General features: G+C 50.0%; 8 protein-coding genes across 8 annotated transcripts, besides 3 other annotated features; 4 read left to right on the top strand and 4 right to left on the bottom strand.

The window, feature by feature from the left end:
* Window positions 1–1126: 1126 nt before the first annotated feature.
* ACLA_046240 (putative integral ER membrane protein Scs2) lies at window positions 1127–2361 on the top strand (the record flags this gene model as incomplete). Its single annotated transcript, XM_001271584.1, has 7 exons — window positions 1127–1166; window positions 1227–1297; window positions 1372–1394; window positions 1462–1520; window positions 1582–1697; window positions 1749–1853; window positions 1921–2361. The coding sequence occupies 7 exons, from the start codon at window positions 1127–1129 to the stop codon at window positions 2359–2361; spliced, it is 855 nt and encodes a 284-aa protein (XP_001271585.1).
* Window positions 2362–3197: 836 nt separating this feature from the next.
* Window positions 3198–4647, bottom strand: ACLA_046230 (sphingolipid delta(4)-desaturase family protein; the record flags this gene model as incomplete). The annotated part of the gene is made up of 3 exons (XM_001271583.1): window positions 3198–3995; window positions 4101–4379; window positions 4444–4647. The coding sequence occupies 3 exons, from the start codon at window positions 4645–4647 to the stop codon at window positions 3198–3200; spliced, it is 1281 nt and encodes a 426-aa protein (XP_001271584.1).
* Window positions 4648–5184: 537 nt separating this feature from the next.
* On the bottom strand, window positions 5185–6844 carry ACLA_046220 (putative methionine aminopeptidase, type II; the record flags this gene model as incomplete). Its single annotated transcript, XM_001271582.1, has 6 exons — window positions 5185–5301; window positions 5362–5523; window positions 5585–5848; window positions 5906–6498; window positions 6576–6707; window positions 6805–6844. 6 exons carry the CDS (start codon window positions 6842–6844, stop codon window positions 5185–5187), a joined length of 1308 nt encoding a protein of 435 aa, XP_001271583.1.
* Window positions 6458–6493: a microsatellite.
* A 696-nt stretch (window positions 6845–7540) lies between the features above and the next one.
* On the top strand, window positions 7541–8481 carry ACLA_046210 (DnaJ domain protein; the record flags this gene model as incomplete). The annotated part of the gene is made up of 2 exons (XM_001271581.1): window positions 7541–7740; window positions 7803–8481. The coding sequence occupies 2 exons, from the start codon at window positions 7541–7543 to the stop codon at window positions 8479–8481; spliced, it is 879 nt and encodes a 292-aa protein (XP_001271582.1).
* Window positions 8482–9032: 551 nt separating this feature from the next.
* ACLA_046200 (porin) lies at window positions 9033–10411 on the bottom strand (the record flags this gene model as incomplete). Its single annotated transcript, XM_001271580.1, has 5 exons — window positions 9033–9182; window positions 9248–9955; window positions 10049–10137; window positions 10212–10245; window positions 10364–10411. 5 exons carry the CDS (start codon window positions 10409–10411, stop codon window positions 9033–9035), a joined length of 1029 nt encoding a protein of 342 aa, XP_001271581.1.
* Window positions 10303–10328: a microsatellite.
* A 793-nt stretch (window positions 10412–11204) lies between the features above and the next one.
* On the bottom strand, window positions 11205–13480 carry ACLA_046190 (asparagine synthetase B; the record flags this gene model as incomplete). The annotated part of the gene is made up of 8 exons (XM_001271579.1): window positions 11205–11247; window positions 11310–11414; window positions 11476–12734; window positions 12790–12938; window positions 12996–13036; window positions 13152–13199; window positions 13262–13312; window positions 13455–13480. The coding sequence occupies 8 exons, from the start codon at window positions 13478–13480 to the stop codon at window positions 11205–11207; spliced, it is 1722 nt and encodes a 573-aa protein (XP_001271580.1).
* A 2148-nt stretch (window positions 13481–15628) lies between these two features.
* ACLA_046180 (cytochrome P450) lies at window positions 15629–17254 on the top strand (the record flags this gene model as incomplete). The annotated part of the gene is made up of 2 exons (XM_001271578.1): window positions 15629–15829; window positions 15911–17254. 2 exons carry the CDS (start codon window positions 15629–15631, stop codon window positions 17252–17254), a joined length of 1545 nt encoding a protein of 514 aa, XP_001271579.1.
* Window positions 17255–19531: 2277 nt separating this feature from the next.
* Window positions 19532–19572: a microsatellite.
* Window positions 19573–21912: 2340 nt separating this feature from the next.
* On the top strand, window positions 21913–22973 carry ACLA_046170 (uncharacterized protein; the record flags this gene model as incomplete). The annotated part of the gene is made up of 2 exons (XM_001271577.1): window positions 21913–22144; window positions 22747–22973. 2 exons carry the CDS (start codon window positions 21913–21915, stop codon window positions 22971–22973), a joined length of 459 nt encoding a protein of 152 aa, XP_001271578.1.
* Between the last annotated feature and the right edge of the window lie 294 nt (window positions 22974–23267).

The following is a 23267-nucleotide window of genomic DNA, read 5'->3' as shown; positions in this document are numbered from 1 at the left end:
TGTCAAGAAAGGTCAAGAACAAAAGACTATACCATGGCTTAAAAGAATACAGTGCATTCAGGGATGGCAAGATGCTGCTAATAATCAGCAATATAGTACAGCTGGTTTAGGATATTCAGGAGCAAGATGGAAGTGGCAGATCAAAGGAAGTATGGGTTATTGATCTGTTTCCAAAGCACCATTGGGCAAGGTATTGGTCGAAAGCTGTCAGGATAACCTCAATAGAACGATGTCGAGATCGTCGATTCGTATCGCAGATTGATGCCCGCTTCATTTCCAGACCATGCATGGCCTGCAAGGCTCCAATGTTTGTCCAGGCGGGTATTGACCTTGAAAATGACTATGTTCCAAAGCTGACATCCAGTTCATTCCTAAATTACTGGAATCATTATTGTCGATACTGCCTGAGACCAAATGACCGACCCACAACGACTTCGGATTCTTCTGTGAGAATGGGAATCTTCCAGGCTGTTTCGATAAGATGGATGCGAGAACAGAAGGTACTTTCGTATAAATGTTACCATCATCTGCGACAACAGTGCTAGAAGATCACATGTACTGAGCATGGATTGATAACCCAATCGGCTGTTTGTCCATCTATTGGTAAAGTCTGATGCGATCCGAGGATCTCAGCCTGTGGATCCCGAGGGTGACGCAGGGACACATCTTGGGGCCTCAAGTCTTAAGGTACTCTTGCTTGATAAGAAGACTTATCGGAGATAGTACTTCATCGAGAATACGGTGTTGGAAGTGCATATCGAACAGCTCACATCCAAGACAACAGACGGAGGTTAAGGTACTCTCGCGTGGATCACAGGCAAGACAGCCTGTGATGACATCACCTGACTTGGGCCGAGTATCCTTGGATGACTCAGCGGGTTCAACCAATCACAGCACTGATACGCTTGCGACTCCCAACCATGGGTTTGTTAAGGTAATCGTAATCAGCGACTTGTCTCCATATTATGGACGCCCTTGGCCTAGACAGCCGCTTCATGATCTCCCCTGCCTAAACTTGTCTCCACGATATCAACTAGACTCACTTCTCCTTATCTTCTCCGACTACATTTTCTCGGTCTCTTTTCCCTTCTTTCACAGATCTACTTCCTTTTGTCCTACTATCACGATGTCCATTCTTCTCGAGCCGCCAGAGTTGGCCTTCAGACGTTGGTCTCTCGAACCCAGAATGTGTCGCACTCTGAACACCTGTACTGACCCAAACATAGGCCCTTTCGATCGCGAGGTCTGCGAGGTCTTACATCTGAGCAATTCAAATGCCGAGCCTGTTGTGTTCAAGGTATTTTGCGAATGCGCACCCAGGATAGTCACAGCCCACACTGAATACAGACTGACAAGTGATTGTGCATTTAGGTTAAAACAACCGCCCCGAAGCAGTGCGTACCCCCTTGTTCCGTGAACACAGCACATCAACATGAGAACCTCCAACTGATAACAAACCAGCTACTGCGTGCGCCCGAATTCAGGACGGATAGAACCGGGGAAGAGTGTGGATGTTCATGGTTGGTCTATACGCTTGGTTGGCGCTCGACGTTTGAACGGCAGTCGCTGATGAATTTATAGTGCTGCTCCAGGCCATGAAGGAAGAGCCTGCGTCCGACGCCAAATGCAAAGACAAGTTCCTGGTTCAGACCGTCGCCGTCACTGGTGATCTAGAGTTTTCGAATGTTTCGTCCATTGTACGCTTCGCCTCCAATGCACTCATGCGATAACCTCTAACCAGTTTACAGTTCGAGAAAGCTTCCAAATCTGCCATTCAGGAGCGCAAGATTCGAGTGAACTGGCTACCCGCCGATGCCCCAAGTGCCGAACAGACTGCAGAGACAAATGGAATTGTACGTTTGCCTTGTCGCACATAATCCAAGTGTCATAAATCGAGTGGTAACTGACTTCCTATTCAAGAGCGTATCCGAAGAAGAACCTCCTGCCTATACCTCCCCTGGTGCGAACTACCAGACTCCTGCGGTTGGAGTTTCCAGCAAAACCACCAATGACACGTCACCTATCCCACCGCCAGATTTCAGAGAAAAGCCCAAGCGGGACCCCTTGGCCCAACAATCAAATGAGACTTCGACCACGTCTGCGAAGAATACCGCATTGGGCATTCCGACTTCGGCTGATGATTTGAAGGCGCAACTTTCCGAGGCTACTGCTCAGATTCACAAACTCAAGGAGAGACTTGCGGATCAGGGACTGCGACAAAGGAAGATTGGAGGTGAAACCGAAAAGACTGCGCCCACGATGCAACAACAGCACCCTCAGTCCGCCGAGGCAGGTGTGCCAGTGCAGGTCGTCGCTGGACTATGTCTGTTGAGTTTCTTGATTGCCTACTTCTTCTTCTAAAACTTATTTCGTCTTTTATTGCTTCCTCCCCCTTCCTCCCCATTTCTCTCCTTTCATTTGATCGCCTTTCCTGTCTTTATTTTCCCCTTTGCAGTCCACAACTGTACTTTCCTCGGAAGAGCCCTGTTCCTCTCTTGTTTTCACTATCACCGGCTTGTGCTGGTGTGCCTTTTCACACCCCTGTGATTCATCCGATTTCTTTTGTTGTTTTCATTCCCTCCAAACGTCCTAGTTTCTTAGTCTTCCTTTATGATATGACCCAAAAGAAGGGCAGCGAGTCCTGTCTACACCTTGCAGGCGAGCAACCAGCTTTTATCTAGCAATTACAACCCCCAGCTTTCGGAGCGTTTGTGGTCGTCGTTTAGCGCACGAGTTACACGAATTTCTCTTCGCGTGTCCCGGTCTTCCTCAGGCTCTGCTGCAATGACTTTCCTTCTGCGTCAAGAACCCCCACTGTCTCCGGCAGTGACTTATTGATTGTCGAAAGCGAGTATCTTTTCTTTTAATCGAATGCACGCGTTCTTAGCCAGGCTGTATCGGGTACTTTATGATGACGCTATTGAAATGTTAATAATCGTGTTCTCTCGTCTTCTTTCCTTGTATTTTACAGTCTGTCTTTGGTTCCTGCAGTTTGCACTGTAATCTATTTATCGATCACAAAACCGAGTTTGTAGGTTTCTCACTTAAAGTCTGGATTCTTCAAAAGATGTGCTCTCGGAAGGGAGTTTCGAAGACATAAACTGCGCTTCTATTCTAGTTCTATGGCCATACTCCAGCTGAAAAACAAATCCGGGAAAAGATATACAATTTTGTAAACAAAAACAGATGTTCAGAAATCAATTCTGAATTTCACTCTCTTTCCACCCATCCCCAGATTCCTCAGCCCCCGCTGATCCGGCAGAGATGCCCTCGCCAGCGCGTCCGTTCCCACCTCCGCCAACCAGCCGGCCACCCTGAGCCCTCTTGACCCGGCACCACATGCCCACGTTCTTATCCAGAATGAAGGTCCAGATGACCCAGACCCAGCTGCGGTGGCAGGGGAGCGGCTCGTAGAAATCGCGCGCGATGCGGTGCAGCTCGTGGAGTCTGGTCCAGGGGATGGCGGGGAAATCGTGGTGCTCGTTGTGCAGGCCCACGTTGTAGGTGAAGATGTTGAGGGGCCCGTAGTAGGAGTATGTCTCCGGGGGCGGCAGGGAGTCCATCGGGTGCGGGGCTCGCTGCGTTTCGGATGTGCCGGCGGCGTGCATCTTCTTCTGTTCCTGGATGGACTCGGTGCCGCCGCTTTCGACGCGGGAGAAGAAGTAGTGCTCGGCGATGAAGTGACCAGCGCAGGGGTGGAGAGAGCCGGCGAGGAAGGAGCTAAAGACGAGGTAGAGAAGGGGCTGGAGGGAACCGCCGCAGAGGGTGGTAAGGACGTAGTCGAAGGAGAGCTGGGTGATGAGGTTGAGGAGGTGGATGGAGGTGAAGGGCGGGCTGTAGACGAACATGGGCCGGAGGGCGTAGAAGAGGATTTGGAAGGTGCAGAAGAACGCCTTGCCCAGGAGGGAATCGAGGAGGAAAGCTTCCACGGCGGTAGGGAGATCGGTGTCGAGGCCTGCGACGCCTAGAGATTTGTGATGGGTGAGATGATATGGCTGTGAGGAAGCGAGACCGTGGTCAGCAAGGCCTGTGTCTCTTTCATAGCTGTGCATTCTTCACAGCATCTTGGGCTACGGCCCCAAGGCTCAGGAACTACATACCCGAAAGGCGGCACTGTATGGAATGCCAATCGGAAGGTTGGCGATGATGGCCAGCACCCGGTTCGCCATCGCGGACCGGAAGGCCAGGTTATGGGAAATCTCATGGATTGCGAGGAATAGATTCTGGTTGGAGGTTGCGCCGATTATGTATGCGGTTGCGAAGAAGCGCCATGAAAAGAAGGGCGTATCACGAAGGAGATATGCACAGCAGATCTGAAGGGCAACGACGCCTAGAACGACATATTTGGTGAGAGGCTCAGGGCCGCAGAGCTTGAGTACCTAGAAGAAGGGGGGACGGACTATCAGCAATCTAGCACGGAAACTTGTCGAATCCTCCACATACCTCCGGATGAGCTTTGATGATAGCCTGCCGTCTCGAGCGATGTGGCTCCTCGGTATATGTCCAAAAGAAACGATCTTCGACTGCCGATTGTTCTGGAGGAGGAATTCTTGTCGACGAGCTACTGTCTGATGGGAGCTTCTCGCCCTGGCTCTTTGCGGCGGACACGCGGAGGTGGGGAGCGGAAGTTGCAACGACCGACGGCATGATGATTGATGGGATGATGATGAATGGGGATCGTAGGACTTGTCTTGCTTTAATCCATTGATCCAAAAATCGACAGACAATGAATTGGTTTAAAAAAATGAGGAGAAAAGAATATGTGGCAATGGATGTCGATTGTCGATGATCAGACAATAAATAATTGGAGAACAACTGAAACTCGGAGCGGACACTTTCCACGTGGGGCTACAATGACACATGATACAGGGGTTTAGGTACTCTATACACAGGTATTTCAGTCCAAAAAATGCTTGAATACATGGAAACAGAATCAATTTTCATAATTGTTGATCATATTTTTCATATCTTTTGATTCTATGTATCCTGGAGAATCATGCCTGTTGTCATGTCACTGTGTTCTCTTTCGAGTGCTGAGCCCTGTGGCTCATAGTATCCACATCAAAGCGATCATGCTAATAAGATCATAATGGATATTCCGTTTAATAATCGTCTCCTCGGCTGATGACTTCCTTTACGGTTGGCCTGAGAAGGATAGTCTATATCTGGGTTAGCCATGTTTGTTCAAGGATGAGAGTGTGATGGAATCTGTACATGTTCAAATTGAGCGGTGTAGGAGCCCTTGATATCGCAGAGAGGAGGATAGTCTTGCACAATGCCCGATGATACGAGGTTATTCAACTAGAGAACTGTGTTAGTACGTAATTAAAGATGTAATGGGTCAAATGCTCCTTGGCATACCCCCAGAAGATACTTGTCCTGGCCCAATCGGTCAAGGTACCGACGGCAGAAGGGCAAGGTGCCAAAGTTCTTGTTGATAACATTGAGTAGGTTCTTGGCGGACGAGAGCCGCAGAGGAACTGAAGGCGCATCAGGGACCAGGGCGTAGTGAGAGGTTTCCATCTGCAGAGAAGCCATGTTAGTTTATCTCAAAACCTAAGTGGGTGGAGCACGCGGCACATACATCTTCCCTCACGTAGCCCTTTCCGGTGCTACCGAAAGTCTCGATGGCGAAAGTTTCACCTTCCTCCATCTTGGTCTGGTCACCACCCTTGACAATAGGCACACTCTTGCCGCCATGGATGACGTGCTGGTCAATGTTGTGACCGTTAAGGTTTCGAATACACTTCACGGGGTACATTGTTCCGTTGAGTTCGATCTCATAACTCTCCATCGCTTCTTGGATGGCTGCGCCGATGTCACTCATGCGCACATCGATACCGGCTTCCTGTGGCATGACCGTCAGTAACACATCAGAAGCAAGAAGTGTAAAGTGTAGACAAACCCGAATACCAGTGTTGGTAGCATCCTTGACGGCCTCCAGCAAAGGATCATAGACCGGATCAAAAGTCATAGTGAAGGCGCTATCAACGATACGGCCGTTAATTTGAGCGCCAAAATCGACCTTCATCACATCTCCCTGTTGCAGAACCATCTTGTTGCCCGCATTGGGAGTGTAATGAGCCGCACAGTGGTTGATGCTCAGACCGCAAGGGAAACCCATGCCACCCTTTAAGTTATCACCCTCTTCAAGACCCTGGTGTCCGGTCAAAGCGCGGACTGCATCCTCGATACCCTCTGCGATCTCCGTTAAGGTCTGGCCGGGCTTGATGTTCTTCTGCGCATACTGGCGGACCTGGCGGTGCACTTCGGCAGCTTGGCGGTACTCCTGCAGGAAGTCATTGTTCATGCGATCGAGATACCGTTTCTCCTCGTTGGTTGTGCGGTAAGAATTTTCGTTCGTGTACTCGACAATCTCGCCCTCGGGGTACTGGTTGTTGGGGAACAGGTTCGACACCGGAACGCGTGGAGGAGAGCTCTGGACCTTGGCACCGCCCTTCTTCTTCTTCTTCGACTTGCGCTTCTTCTTCTTAGCAGCTACAATGAACAAAAAAAAAGCAAGAGTTTGTTAGTGCGGGGTTCCTTTCATCCAAATGAGGAAGACGGGAACGAACCTCCGCCAGCGCCGGCTTCAGGAGCAGCATTTCCATCGTCCTTTTCATCATCTGAATCTTCTTCCGCTTCGCCAGCTTCTGCTTGACCGGCGGCAGGGGCGTCCGCCTTCGCGTCACCGCTCTGACCGTTCACTGTAGGCAAGGTCGGCATCTTATCAGTACTCCGTAGAAGCCGATCAATAGACGAACACGGACCAAAGAATGAAAGGGTCCGAACGAAATCACTCACGGTCGAGCTTCTGCAGCTTCTCGGTAGTCTGAGCAGCCATCTTGACAATCTTCAAGACAAGAAGGGAAGAAAAACCCGCCGGCTAAAAGCGAAAACAACCGCGTTGCTGGTGGAGAGAAATCCCCAGAGGCAAAAGAGGGGAAATACTTTTCGACGGGGAAAGTTCTGTGCCAAGACCGAGTGCGGTATAGAGTATAATGTACTCCGTATATAGAGTGTGTATCCGGGGCATCGAGTATTGATCTTGAGTTATTGGAGCTACAGATAAAGACTGAATGTGAATTCTATTTATTCGATGAATAGTTGCCTTATGATTCTAGTGGTCTCAACTGTCAATGGTTTAATTGCGAGATTGTGGTGCGCCGAGGAGGTCAAGTCGTTCTGTGAAGTCTTAATGGATGAGGATGCTGGCTGGAGATTGAATCTAGATAACAGACAGGGGGATACTGGATATGCATAACACTGAAGACCACTAGATATAATTATCGTAAGGACAGCTAAATAACATCTCTTACCCTTGTCAGGATCCCCTATACTCATAATCAAGAATAAGCATACTAAGCCAATGAACTATGCGATAGATCTTTATCAGATTCCCAGCCTCCGATGACGCACCGTCGACATCGGACAAGTCCTTCACTCCCTCCACCCTCCAGCCAAAACCAGCTCAATCCCCAGCAACCATCCCTCCGTTTCTTGTCGAAGAACTAAATGTGAACTCGACGGGCGAGAAGTGATGCCATCTCCTCGCGTGAGGATCTTTACTCCGTTTCTATTCAATGCAAATGCCTCGTCCCCACCACCGGGCCGGCGGACTCGAGCGCGTGCGGCTTCATTCTCAACAACGGCGTCAGCCCGGTATGCAGCTGGGCGAGAACCGACATTATACGAGGTCCTCGATGTTCCCGTGACAGCAACAGCAGCAGAGATCAAGAAGTACGTAACTAAATCCTCCCCTCTCTCCATACTACTACTATATTAACGAATTCCCTCAAAAGACAATTCTACTCCCTCTCCCTCCGCCACCATCCAGACCGCAACCGCGACGACCCAACCGCCTCCTCCCGCTTCGCCCGCATCTCCTCCGCCTACCACGTCCTCAGCAACGCCGCAAAACGCTCCACATACGACCGCGAGCACGGCATCGCCGCCCACCATGCCGCCTCCACCCACAGCGCCGCGAACCCCGGCCAACACCCCATGGGCAGCTACAGCAGCTACGGCGCAAACCTGCACACAAAGGGCGGCTCGTACGCCGGCTCCCGGCCCGCCAGCGGCCTGAGCAAACGCCGCGGTACTTTCCGTGGCCCGCCCCCGTCCTTCTACGCGCACGGCGGATACGGGAGGACTGCAAGGCCGCCGCCCGGGAGTGCGGGCGCAGCGGGCGGCGCCCGCGACGAGGATCCGACCTCGTTCCTCCACCGCAACACCGTCCACCACTTCAATGCGCGGGGCCATTTTCGGACGCAGACGGCGGAGGACACTCGGCGGCAGGAGCGCAGGACAAGGGAGATGGGTGCCGCCATGAATGAGCAATATATCGGCCGGGCGGGGGACTTTGCGCTGCGCTTCGTTGTCGTTTGTGGGATTCTGCTGGGTGCAGGCGCCATGACGGGTTGGCTCCGCTGGCCGACGAGTGGGAAGTCGGGGAAATCTGGTCAGCGGAAACAGGATTAGGGACGTGTTCCATATTCATTGTATCCAAGCTCCATGGATGGGTTCTACATTGCAGGTTTGGCAATAAGTTTTGCATACATATATACCTCGGCTGCGTGCTACCATGTCCTCTAAGGATGGCACATTGCTTTTTTTCTGTTTGTTCCTATGAAATGTACCATAGCATAGACTACGACACACGGACCATGGCTGCGACCGTCTATTGGTGTCAAACAAATGAAATTCGGATTTGATATACAGTGATCTTCATGGTATACGATACATAAAAAAAGGAATGAATCCGCTTCGCAGAGAATAACCCATCCACTCCGACACCCGTTCTCCGGGGCTTATATCAACTGCCTTCAAGCGAGCGTGCCTCCAATTTAACCATGTGGTTTGACGCCCGAGGTAGCAACAGAAGCCCATCCAGAAAACTCTAAATTACTATCAAACCAACACACAGTTCGGGTCTGCGGTTCCTTGACAAGATATTTTCAATTCATACTGAGAGAAAATTTCGGAGTATATGGAATTAGGTGTGGAGGGTTCTCCATGATCCGAGAATCCATCTAAGCCTCGAAGGTGAAGCTGGCACCGACCTTGTGGGCGGCCTGGTTCAGGTTCTGGGTATCGAAGGAAGCACCAAGGCCAAGGGTGACACCAGGGCGGAGCAGGACGTTGTAGGCCAGAGCGGCAATACCACGGTCGTTGATCTTGGCCTATAGGAAGAAAACAAACAATTTAGCAAATTGAACCTCAAAGCCACATTAGACGCTTCACATACCTTGGCGAAGGAAGAGGGGTCGAGTCTGTACTTGCTGGCAACCTCAAGGCCAACGGAGTTGCCGGCCTTGGAGTCCCAGGTAGCCTTGGCACCAGCCTCAACCTGGAGGTTGACACGGTGGTAGTAGCTGGCAGAGAAGACGGTCAGGTTGTTGGCAGCGGTGATGGCAGCGGTGTACTGGGGAACGCTGTAGCCAACGGCAGCAGAGTACTTGGTGATGGCGGCCTTCTGGACGTCATAGCCACCCTCAGCACCGACGACGAAACCCTCGTGGCCGAGAACAGCGTCGAAGTTGGCGGAAGGGCCGTTGAGGAGGTCGAAGAAAGCACGGGCGTGCAGGTTGGGCTGCTTGAAGTAGAGGTTGAGCTTGGCACCCTTGGACTGCTTGGAGGGCAGGTACTGGGTGATGATCTCAGCCTTCAGGCCCTTGGCGATGTTGTTGTCGAGCTCAAGCTTGGTGTCGAGAGCGTTGGCGGTGGTCCAAGCCTGGGTGAGGGTGAGACCTGGACGGGGACAGAATATTAGCATGAACGAATGTGCGACTACCCTGGTCATGAAAAGGAATTTGAAGGGTGCCAACGAGACTGGACCGCATGCGAATATGAACATGGGCCTCGGCTCGTTCGCTGTCCTGGTGCTGGGATCTGGTGGTTTGCGCTTTTTTGTGGGGCGTTTACCAGTAGGCTGATCGACGTATTTGGCCTCAAGCTATTCAGGTAGAAAAGAATACCACAATCAGTAACGATCCTCGGCAAATGAGCGCTCATGTTTCGCGAGCTCATGCGGATGGTGTGAACTTACGGAGCCAGCAATAGGACCCTCGTGAGCAGACTTGCCCTTCACGTTGAAGGTGACGCCATTGGGGGCCTTGGACTTGACCTCAAGGCTGGCTAAGATTCAATTGGTCAGCTCGACTGCGCGAATGATGCAAACAAAAAGGGGAGTCGCGACTCGGAAGACTCACCAGCGCTGGTGTGGTAGAAGTCCTTGTTCAGGAGCTATTGCACAAGATATTAGCACGGAGAGCCCTTTCCGGCAAGCTGTCGATTGCCCTGTTTTTCTTTTCTTTTTTTTTTTTTTTCCAAAACAAGGGAACCAGAGGAAGGAAAGGCATACATCGTTGGCCGCCTTGGCGATGTCAGAGAAAGCAGCAGGAGCAGACATTGTGAATGAGAAAGAAGGATGAAGTAGTGGAGATTTGGATTAAGAAGGAAGTAGTGGGTGTAGGAGATCAGATACGGGGGTGGATGGAGGGGAGAAGAAGTGCCAGGAAAGTGATGGGGGAAGGAAACGAAGAGGTCGACGGAAGGTTGAGTGATTGAGTCGCCAAACAATCATTGGGGGAGCCACGGGAAAGAGTGTCCGCGCTGATTGGTTGTTGCTCGGGTGCCGGTAAAAGCCGCCAAGTCCCGTGACATGACGTTGGTGCCTTGGGCCGTGCTTTTTTCCCACTGCGCCTGAGGCACTCCCTCCGTAGAATTAGATACTTCTGGGGTGAGGTTCTATCTTAGGGTAGTCTATCTGTTTGCAAGAAGATCCTATGCTTCATAACTTCTACGTTTCAGACTGTCTGGCTTGATCTATTTGCATCCGATACGTTGCACGCTGCGAAAAGCACAACCATGGGTCACCTCGAGTGAACAATACAAGGAAAATGATATGCACTTCCAATTGTTAAGAACAAGATCCATTTCATCCATTAAGAAATCGCAAATCGACATACTTTACAGCGCCGTAAGCCCAGTCATTTCAGGAGGATATCTTATCGGCCCAAGAAATAAGAGGATATCGCAGAAGCCCACAAGGGAGAAAATGAACAGTTGCTTTACATCTGCTGGAATCTTTGCTTTTGCAACCCAAACAAGGCTACCTCCGCTGAACAGTCTATACACATTTCTATGCCCAAGAAGATATCTTGGATAGCTGACTTTTATAACCCAATCATTAAAACATCCGTTTACTCGACGTTTTCGTACTTGGCGGCATGGATCGCAATAGCTCTGGAAGGTCATAATATTAGAATCCATCCACCTAACTCTGTAGGGAAAATTGAGTTTCTTACCTTCCACTGGGGTCAGTCTGCTTCGACCATGTCGGTGTCCAGCGCTCAACGGTGGACGCGCAGTAGGGAGGGAAGTGCTCGTCGAACATCGTACGGTACCAGTAACTAGAATTAGGTTAGCCTCGCTGATATACAATCAAATGGATTTCAGATAGGTAGGACATACGCTTCCTTGGTATCGGGGATATCGCTACCCCATTCGGGCTTGGGGTTCTTCATCATCTCGTCGGTGACGCGAATTTCGGCCTGGTCCTTGAGGGCATCAATCCACCCGTAGCCGACACCATCGCTAAACTGCTCCTTCTGGCGCCAAAGGATCTTCTCGGGCAGGTAAGGCTTGACGTCGGGCTCGTCGGTGGTGTCGAATGCCTTGCGGAGAATGTACTTCTCGATGCGCTCCTTGGTGATGAGCTTATCCTGGGGGTCGACGCCCATGGCGACCTCGAGGAATTCCTTGTCCAAGAAAGGAACACGAGCCTCAAGACCCCAGGCAGAGGTGGACTTGTTGGCTCTGAGGCAGTCTGCCAAGTGCAAAGCCTTGACACGTCTGACAGTCTCCTTGTGGAACTCCTCCTTGTTGGGGGCGGCGTGGAAATACAGGTAACCACCAAAGATCTCGTCACTTCCTTCTCCGCTGAGAACCATCTTCACACCCATAGCCTTGATTTTACGGCTGAGTAGGTACATGGGCGTCGAAGCACGAATGGTGGTCACGTCATAAGTCTCAAGGTGGTAGATAACGTCGGAAAGAGCGTCGAGACCCTCCTCGATGGTGAAAGTGAACGCATAGTGCTTTGTGCCGAGGAATCTGGCGACCTCGAGGGCAGCTTCTGTGTCGGGGGCACCGGGAAGACCGATGGAGAAGGAGTGGAGCTGCTGGAAGGTGGTGACGGTCGACAGCTCGTTGGAATCGTCGATGCCGACCAGATCAGAGGAACCGGTCTGGTTAGCAAGGGCGTTCTTCGCGGCTTCCTGCATGCGCAGAGTCTCCCGCTGGGCAATAGACGCGACCAAGCTGGAATCGAGACCACCGGACAGCAAAACACCGTAAGGAACCTCAGCCATGAGACGCTTGCGAACGGACTTCTCCAACGAAGCCCGGATGACCTTGTAATCAACGGGGGTTGTGGGGACGTTGGTGGGATCCCACCACTTGGGCTGGTAGTAGCGGGTCAACGAACCGGTCTTGGAGTCGTACACATGGCCTGGAGGGAAGGCCTCGATCTTGTCGCAAACGGGGTGCAGGCACTTCAACTCGGAGGCGAAGTAAACAGCACCGGGGGTCTCAGAGGACCATCCAAGGTAGAAGCTGGTGACACCGATGGGGTCACGAGCGGCGATAACTCTGTCTTCCTTCTTATCATAGAGAACCCAAGAGAACATGCCATCAAGGTATTTGGGGGCATCGAGACCGTGTTCCATATACTGCACCCGGTTAGCCTCTCGAAATTTGGGCGAGACGAGAAGTGGCGGAACATACCAGAGGAATGATGACCTCGCAATCCGAATGTGTCTTGAAGTTGTAACCGCTCTTCAATCCCTTTCTCAGGATTCGGTGGTTGTATATCTCGCCATTGACGGCCAGGGCAATGGAGCCATCGTCGTTGACAAGGGGCTGCGCTCCGGAGTCTGGTATAGATTTAGCACGGCAAATTCGAAAGGAGGAAGCTTGGCATGGCCACGTACCGAGACCGACGATACTCAGACGCTCGTGAACGAGAACTAGACTCCCATTAGCATTTTCGTGATAGACGAGATAAGTAGATGTACATACTGGTGCCTCCACAGATCCAGTTTCCACCTGGATTGTTGTTCGCGGTTAGCAGGAGTTTTGGGAATCACTCTCGAATGCACTGTGACTCACTCCAATCGGGACCACGATGGCGCACACTACAAACGATCAGTCCATTGAATCGGCAATCTGGGTGTAGCAATCAATGCGAGCAACTTACGCTTTGGCCATGCGCAAAGCCGTGGGCTTGAATTTTTGCACATCAGGGTGACTGTCGCACAATCAATTGTCAGCGCTGAATCGATCAGTTTGATGGAGGGGTCCCCCGTCCGATGTACGGCCGCCCGCTAAAAATTCGCGGGGGAGATGACAAGGGTGGGTGGAAGGGGAAAAAGAGAAAAAAGTAGACGTACTGGTGACACGCGAAGATACCACACATGTTGGCGACGAGCAATTGATGTATCACTCAAGAAGAATATCCAGCGGGAAGAAGAGGAGAGTAATTGACCAAGCTAGAAATCGCAGGAAAAGGTATGGGGGGGAAGGAAGAATGGGAAATTTTTAGAGGGAACCCATGGAGCCAGGCCGGCGAGGCGGAACATATAGTTAGAGGCGAGGGGCGATTTCGGCCCCAAATCTTGACTCACACGCCGATAAGATAAACCCAGGATGAGTTTTGCCGTAACCCACTTTTGACACAGTCAATTGTCAAGTTGGCCTTTTAACTACATGTACATGGCCTTTCTTGGCCAAATGTCTTGTGTCTCTTTTGTATTTCTTCATCCGATTGTGTTTGTTGAACCTCTTTTTGTCAATCTACTCGTGGTTTGCAAGGTATAGACTATATCGCCGCATGCATCGGCCCTGATGGACAGTGGGCTGGGTCGAAAACCATGACATAAAGCAACGCTAGGTATGCTCCATAATAGACGTGGGGTAGGTAGGCAGGCAAAACCAGAATCTACTTGTTGCTCGGATCAGTGAAGCATTCCCAGGCGGTCTTCGTTATGAGGACAAGCTCTGTATCTCACCAAACGCATGCACCATCAGGGCAGTGGCTTCTTCTCTTCATGATCAAGAATGGGATCTACTTCCATTGTTTCTGCGGATTTACATAGCAGTGCGTGTGGTAATAGGAGACCAATGGGACATTGCCTCAGCTTCTAGCAAGCCCATTGTTTCTGTTAACAATGAGCTAGGAGTGATGCCACATGTCTATACACTTTAAGGGCTCACCTGAGGTGTATAAAATGCCTGAGTTCGTTCTGGTCAAACCATCAATGCCCTGGGACTGATCTTTGCGCGACTGGGAATTGAGAGAGGATCTTTTGAGCAAAGTGAGGGACGAGGGCCCTTTGGAGTTGCCGCAGCTGATATATATGTTGTCTGTGCAAAGCACATCGCCATATTGGCTCGTGCAGTATAACCTACTTGGTCTAGTACGGCGTCATATAGGCTCGAGTTCTCAGTCCGATGGCTTGGAGTTGAACACCAATTTTGGTCAACCTGCGATACCAGGGGCAAAGTCAGCGCAGCGCATGCCTCACCTGTTCAATAATTAAGCTTACTCCAGGCTAGAAACGAATGCCATTTGGTCTCCTGGGAGTCTCCCAATACAACCTTGGCAATCAAGCTTTTGAAGCTGAAGTTAGAGCTTTCCATACATCTAGACCAATTCATCTCATCGATAGCAGGCTTTCAGATATATGCTCGGGCGTATCCCTTACGCTCAACAACATGATTCCGGGACTATATCTACCGTCCGTGAGAGGAAGATGACGCATTTAAAAAGGGGTAGCATCTCCTGACTAGCCTGTACCTGAGATAGATCGTAGCAAATGGTCGAGATGTTTGTTCTCCCGTCGATCAGAAGCTCATGTGCCAAGAATTCAGCAGGATCAATGGGAATGTTTCGCAGAATCATGACACCCGGATGTCTACTGACCCGAATCAGAGCAGCCTAATTACCAAGCGGTCGATCTTGCACAGCCCTTTATGTTTCACTGGGAGAGTCCAGTCCTCTGGGGGATCAGAATGAGACAAAAGAAAGAAAAAAAGGAAGGGAAAAAATTTCCAAGATGCACGACAGCTGCGATAACTTCAAAGTCACTTTGTTGCTTCTATCTCAGTATAGTAGTATTCAATTATATGTATACTATATTCCTTTCGGTACACTGCCAAAAGAGATCTACCTAAGGGAATCTTAAGAACTTGCGACTGAGGGACAATAGCTTCGTGTATTCACTGACAAGTGCACCGATTCACTGTGGTATAGTTCCTTATTGGGAAATACAAAATGGAAGGTAGGAAGTTGATAGGCTGATACGGAGAGATGGATCCATGACCGAAGGAGCATGGGTTTCAAGGATCTCTATATAAAGGTCTCTGTCGATATCCATATCAATCCATGAGTATCATCCCTCCTCTACTCATGCCAAAGAGCTTAGCTTCATACTACCTCCCTACTCCGCCTACCCTCGGCGCTTCTTTCATTTCTCTGCCCCTCTGACACTTAGCTTAGGAGGAGTCCTTCCCTGTCTCGCATCTCTCCTAATCTGATTGTGCGGTACTCCTTTCTATTCCCACAATGCTGTCTCTGACCTTGTTTGGGCTCTACCTGGTCTCCGCCACGGCTGTGGTGATCCTAGTCAACGTCGTCTACCAACACCTCTTTCGCTTGCGGAACAGGACCGAGCCGCCAATGGTCTTTCACTGGATACCTTTTATCGGCAGTACGATTACCTATGGCATTGATCCCTGCAAATTCTTCTTTGCCTGCAGAGAGAAGGTGGGTGCTCGATCGAGAATTCTACTGTGAGGGGGTTTTGTGCGTAAATGATTTGCTAAAAAACACTCCATCAATGATTAGTACGGCAACATCTTTACCTTCATACTTCTGGGCCAGAAAGTCACTGTCTATCTGGGTGTCGAGGGGAATGAGTTCATCCTCAATGGCAAACTCAAGGACGTCAATGCAGAGGAAGTCTATAGCCCATTGACGACCCCAGTGTTTGGATCCGACGTCGTCTACGACTGCCCCAACTCCAAATTCATGGAGCAGAAGAAGTTCATCAAATTCGGTTTGACGCAGTCGGCGCTCGAGGCACATGTCCCACTCATTGAGAAGGAAGTGCTGGACTATCTGGAGACTTCGCCAAGGTTCCAAGGCACATCCGGTCTGGTGGACATTGCGGCTGCCATGGCTGAGATCACAATATTCACAGCCGCGCGGGCTCTCCAAGGCGAGGAGGTTCGTTCCAAATTGACCGCCGAGTTTGCGGACCTTTACCATGACCTAGACAGGTGCTTTACTCCAGTTAACTTTATGTTTCCTTGGGCGCCATTGCCCCGTAATAAGAAGCGAGATGCTGCACATGTACGCATGAGAGCGATCTATGTCGACATCATCAACCAACGTCGCCGAGACGGAGGAGAAGATACTCAGAAATCGGACATGATTTGGAATCTGATGAATTGCTCCTATAAGAATGGCCAACAGGTTCCCGACAAGGAGATTGCCCATATGATGATTACTCTGCTCATGGCTGGTCAACATTCGTCCTCCTCTATTGGCTCCTGGATTATGTTGCGACTTGCCTCGCAACCAGAGGTACTTGAGAAGCTCTACCAAGAGCAGTTAGACAAGCTTGCACAAGGCGGGCCGGGCAGTAACCTTCGACCCCTCCAGTATAAAGATCTCGAGCTTCTCCCTTACCATCAGCATGTCATTCGCGAGACCCTACGGCTACACTCCTCGATTCATTCAATCTTGCGCAAAGTGAAGAACACACTTTCAGTACCCGGAACTTCTTATGTCATCCCACCTGGTCGTGTGCTTCTTGCTTCGCCTGGCGTGACCGCTCTCAGTGACGAACATTTTCCAAATGCAAGCCGCTGGGATCCACAACGGTGGGAGAACCAGACAACAAAGGAAGACAGCGGCGAGATGGTCGACTACGGCTACGGTGCCGTGTCCAAGGGCACTGCCAGCCCCTATCTCCCTTTTGGCGCTGGTAGACACCGCTGTATAGGTGAAAAATTCGCATATGTCAACATTGGCGTGATCCTGGCGACCCTGGTGCGACATCTCCGATTGTCCAACATGGATGGGAAGGAAGGTGTGCCTGCGACCGACTACTCGTCGCTATTCTCAGGTCCAATGAAACCAAGCATTATTCAGTGGGGAAAGCGCTCGAATGACCTGTCCAAATAAGCTCGCTGTGTAGCATCAAAAAGAATGCACCCCTATAATCCCAAACCATACAGAGAGCATTATGGGTTCAACAAGGAAAACAGAATGGCCGTTGCCTTCTTGTCGTTTGGATTATGTTCCAACCTCCAGATTTCTCATAATATCACACGCTTGCTTATCCCTTTCTCCACCCAATCGTAAAGACGTAGTTGAAAGTATCACTCGACATCCCGTACAAGTCGGCGCGAAAAGAGGGGGGTATGAGACGCGTTCAATGCTACATGAATGCTGAGTGATTTCACGAGCTCGAGTGGAAGCCTGTTCCCAGTTGACCAGTCCGCAGTCAGTAATGCATTTGCTGGGGACTCACCCTGAAGATCGTACGTAGGGACTTCAAACATCCTTGACTGACTAGTCCTGGTCTAAAACAAGGAATCAGAACAAAGGACAACGCACACAGAGTGAGTCTGAAATCAAGAAAGTCCGAAAGAAGTGTCAAAAGGTCTAGGAAGAAGCAAAAACCAGGCTTTCCATCTGAAGAGCATCATTTAGCAGACAAGCTCAGGGGGTGTCACCCATCAAAAGATATCGACCGACATGTGTCAGTTCTTATGGAACGAGATGCCTGCCATGACATCAAGAAGCACTCAGATTCAAGACAGGTGTCAGCCCGTACGTCATGCTACAGGCCTTTTGGCTCCGTTGATAGACAGAAAGATCTCGACGTGTCGAAATTGCAAGAAGGTCGGATGGACTGCTAAGCTGCTGGACTGCTGGACCGCTGGCACGAAGCGAGCAGCGTGCCTATGCTGCATGTCATCGCTGATCGAGGGGGGCGAGGGCCACAGCTCGCACAGCTCACAACTCACATAGCTCACACGAGAGCAGGACTTTTTTTTTCCTTTCTTTCTTTTTTTTTCCCCCTCTGGGTGACTTTAAGCCTATGGTGGGCATCGGAACTGACTTTGAGAAGGAGGGAGCGAGTAATCCAAGTGAGCAGGAATGGAAACCATGACTTCATGCCTCGATGAGGTGCTGCTGGTGAGGCCACCTGTTGCCACTGAAAACTGGCAAGGGGGGGTGCGAGCACCCTTTTTGATACCTGTAGACTTCCCATGGCCTAGACTGGAAGTCTCTCTCGGTCCTACTGAGGTTTGTTTCTCTCGAAAGGGGCAAGATAAACCATACCTGAGCTTTTCACAGCGGGGATATCCGATAATTGAGAGATGGCGAGACCGCAGTAGAAGGGCCCAGTCCATGTCCTGCTCCATGGCCATCCACGTCCACGACTACTATTCAAAAGTCACTCTGATCGACAGACTGCCTTTATGGTGGTGTGGACAGTCTGCGGATGAAGGGTCCGGTGTCCCCGCAAAGGGCTGAACCGGCGATGATCACTCGATCAACTGCGCTGGCTATCCTGGTCGAACGATTGCTGTGGCCGTTCTCGTTTGCAAGGGGGCCATTGGTAGGAAGTTCAGACAGATGACTGAGGATCTACGGATCTAAGTTTAGTGACTTTACGTTTTCGTGGAGGGGAATCACCAGAAGAATCGAAAGGGTTAGTCAGGAAAGAAGGCATCGTTGAACAACTTCGCATGACAAGAGTAAATTAATTTCCATTTACGCTCATACCAACTGCTCAGCAAACATCGACACAGGCAAACCCAGCTTTCCTCCACAGAGAACAAAATATATATATCCATAACTGTATACCGGAAACGCTGAACTGGCGACTGTGAGTGTGGAATTTGTGGACTCGACCACTCGCTTACCAACTTAAGTCGAAAGCTCCCTTCCCATCCAGCGATCAGATTTATGATAGATATCAGGACCCACGATGCCTTGCATGAGGCAATTGAGCGTAATCCAATATAAATGATGCCTGACTTTACACGCAGTCAGTCCCCGTCGCAGCTCACCTCCAGTAAAGTACAGACTACGGGCTACAGACTGTAACTATGTGGGGGGAGGTTGAAGTGGGATTGAAACTCTACTTATTTCGTGCTCTGGCTTGCCGCTTGCTGCTTGCTGCACGGGCGAGGCGAGTCAATAGCATGTTAAGCATGCGATCGAAGGTGCAGAAGGCAGATGTAGTGGACTTTTTCGGCTTTTTTTTTCGAGGGTTTATTGTTTAAATTGATTGATGCTTGAAGGATGGGATGGGGGTCTAGAACCGGGTTTGAGGGTAAAGGCCAAGGTGTAAGTATGGGAGGTAGGTAACTAATTAATAGGTCGTTAGATAGGCGATGAATGGATGAGGATACTTACAGTGTACCTTATGGGAAGCTAGGTACGGATAGGTAGAAAGATACAAAGATAGAAGATAGATGGATGGAGTCTGGTCTGGACACCTGAGGCTGTGGATATCCTTGCCCTGGGATTCTGGGAGTAGTTGGATATACTTCATCCATCAGAACTACGTAAGAGGTAAATAAACAGCCTACTACATACCTATGAGCGTCACATACTCCCAAAAATGAATTGATACATAAGAAAGATCTTGCAGCGTCCTTGCAGGGAAACCCTGTCCTGTCGACGGCTTGACGGGCGAGACGATGCTTAAGTATTGGACGAGCGCAAAAACGGGGAGAGATGTGTGTCCGTTTGGCGTTTATGTGGCCAAACGCCAAACGGGGATGCGCCCACTGACTTGCCAAGGAGGACCCTTACTGTGTAGTTTGTACTTTTTCTCTTGCTTACAATATTTAGACTTATCTATCTATCTATCTTCTTACCACTGGAAAGAGTTTGTCTCTGATCTTTGATCTGGACCGAGTCGATAGGTAGATAGGTAGATAGATGTCTCTGAATCGCTATGGATTATGGACAACGCAGTGATTCAGAATGAATCCATGTGAAGACTGTTTCGGGAGGAAGATTGCATTTGAAACATCTGCTCCTTTATGATCTGTCACGACAGGACCTTTTTTTGAGTTTCAAACCTCAATCAATTGATATGATCTCGTCCGCTGTACCTGGGCCCTTGACAACGCTTGCTAGACTAGATAAAAGCCACTCAAGTGCGAGACAAAGTACATTGTGGGATGTACCTCTGCGGTATCTATCTTACCACTGCAAATAAGTAGTAGATAGTAAGCTACTCCTCAAGAACAATGACAGCCACAGCCCACGAAAGCAGTAACAAGCGACACTGCGTGACACGATCGATCCATCGCTGGAATTAAATATTGAGTCGAAAACATGGAAGGGGGATACTAAGTTCCAAATTAACTCCAGGCCAAACGGGTTAATGTTTGCGTTAACGGAGTTTGTGTGGGAACCTGTTGGCCTGGATGAGATCCCGTTGACACTTGGACCTTGTTAGTTGCCTGCTACTGGGATTTAGTGTAGCAGCTCAGGACACACCATCTACACGTAGATAACTACCTAGGCCCTAACTATCTAGTCTTCAGAATTCCAGATACCCTCAACACAAATAGGATTCATGCCCCATAGATCAGCAAATAGTAAACACCCATGTCCCCTCACTAACTACTAGTCACTTTTCCTCCTCGCTGGTCCTTTTGCTAAGACCAGACAATCATCGATCATCCCGGATAGACATCTCCCTCTCGTGTCAATGCCTCAGATGGAACTACTAAACGATTTCGTACTCCAGAGCACGCAACATCGAATCGAATCGTACATCTGAGGCACAGCGTATGTACTTACTCTCTCTCCTCCATTTATCTATCCAGCTGCCCCAGCCTAGCAGGTCTGAGAGTCAACGCTCATACCCCAATCGGACAATAAGCGAGCCACACAAATCCACCCGGAAAGAACTTCCGGAAAGTCTATGGATACAGAGTATCTACTATCTAGGCATGTCCATGTCCATGTCCACAGTCCATACATATACTCAATGCAGTATATCCTTCATACCAGCAAATCTTTCAATATGTGCATGTAGGTACACGTCGAACTCTATGCACTGTACTTGTGAGAAGGATGGGGTGGAGTGTGGATAGTGGTTCGTGCCGGCAAGCTGCTGCTGGGCTCTGCGTGCGAGTCCTTTCGATCGATCAAATCAACCCGGGCCTGCTCCTGCTCGTTTGCGGGCAAATAACCCCCCCCCATGGACGTCAATGCCAATGGAGTGCCGAAGTCCGCGCATTCTCCCTTTGACCCTCATGGATGATGCCGTCTGTGTCGTGCGGAGCCGCTCCAAGAGGCGCAGGCAGAACTGAAGATAGTGTTTGCATCTTGGGGCCGGGCTGCTTCCTCGCTAGTAAGAATTGCTTGACGAACAACTCGGCAGCTAAGGACTTAATCGGGACCTGGATTTACCAGTATCATTACAAATCTCAACAGCAGGGGCTGCGTACTTTTTAGTCCATAGTTCACTTGCTGGCTTCAAGCCAAGAAAGGCATCACATCACCTCCGTGCGTTTTGAATCCGTCATAATACTAATGGATGGTCGTTGTCGTCGCCTTGCTCAACCCTAGTTGCTAGAAGTGCTTCTGAAACGGCATGGAAATAGAAGCAGGGCGGTGTTCCATTCATAGGATATAGGGAGACATGCGATGGCTCGAAGGGGCAATTTCCCCAAGAGTTCGATCAAAACGGAAATCGGATCAGGAAAAAGTCCATCGGGCGAGCCAATGCTCAATGATCAATGATATTGTTCAAACATAGCTATGGGTATGACTATGATTATGGAGTCATGGACAAAGCTATGGCTATGGCTATGGCTGAATGGCTGATCCAGGACTTCAGACTCAGAGTCCAAGGGCCAAGGGAAGGGGCTGCAATTGAAACGTGGGACTGGCTAGCTGAGAGGCAAAGGGAGGCGTCGGATCCTTTTGATTTCTTCATAGATCCGGGGAGCCACGAATATGACAGCTCTGATTCTTTTGGGGCCCAGCAGACCCGCTCTTCTCGGCTCAACAAATCGACATGCATATCTAGTGAGGGAACTACGTATTATTACATACAGACCAGGGCTGATGTACGGTACGGATGAATATACGTGCATATGACTACTATGGAGACCTGGATGGAGACTACTTATGTACTTGCTTACTTACTTACAGTATCGTAGTTAGTTGGATCAGACTGCTTCCAGCTCCGTAGGATGTATGTGTAGATACCTTACCTCGGGCGTCCTTCTATGGAATCTAGCGCTCCAGCGGCCACTATCTTGCTCCCCGTTTGGCACCCTTCTATTTCTGGTCTTTGCTAGGGATTTGATGAGAGGGACGCTTGAGCGACGGAGGATTTCTCTTAGCGATACTCAATTCTTGACTTCCCCTTTGCTTCTTGAACTGGAAGACGGTTAGCATCAGGTTGGAGAAAATACAGTACATACATACCTACTCTGGAGTCGAGGACTTACCAATCCAATTCTGATAACAATCGTACAGATGGTATGATACCATAATAATACATTCGATCTCTCCTATTTCTATTTCTGGCCATAGTCGAGTGGCGCCCCCAACTTTAACGGCATGCGTGTCCGTTGGAGATGTCATCCGAACTTCGATTCCAAATCACCACTATCTAACCACAGCCAACCTGACTGGCCACCTCATCGACGGAGGGAACGGATGTCTCAGCGGCCCTTATCCCAAGAGGGAAGAAGTCCAGAACGTCCGGACCATGAGACTGACAGCCATCGCAACCTGGTCGCTGGGTTCTACCCGTGACCCGGGAAGATGGGCCTTCCTCGGGCTGTGGCGATCACCGAATGGCTTTCTCAAGGCGTCAAGCCTTGGTCACTTGACCGAGGTTGATTGATTGAAATTCAAATTGGATTCGACTATACCGGTCCCGCTCGGTCTTCAGATTGCATACAGTGATGGACATCATGCCCATCATGCCCAACCGGCAGCTCTGTATGTCAGTATTCTCCATCCTGTAGATGGCTACGCTCCTAACGGCATAATATGTTCTTTCACACTGAACACAAGTTATTGCAGCATACTTCTATACATATCTTTGGCCATTAGGAACTGTCACAGACGCCTCCTCACAGCGCGTCTCAGGTATATTTGTGCTCGACTGTCCCAGACCCCCAAGCTCTTCAGCCCA

The sequence above is a fragment of the Aspergillus clavatus genome, genomic scaffold (assembly GCF_000002715.2).
Source record: "Aspergillus clavatus NRRL 1 1099423829800 genomic scaffold, whole genome shotgun sequence".
Classification (NCBI taxonomy): domain Eukaryota; kingdom Fungi; phylum Ascomycota; class Eurotiomycetes; order Eurotiales; family Aspergillaceae; genus Aspergillus; species Aspergillus clavatus.
This window is presented reverse-complemented; position numbering and strand designations above follow the sequence as displayed.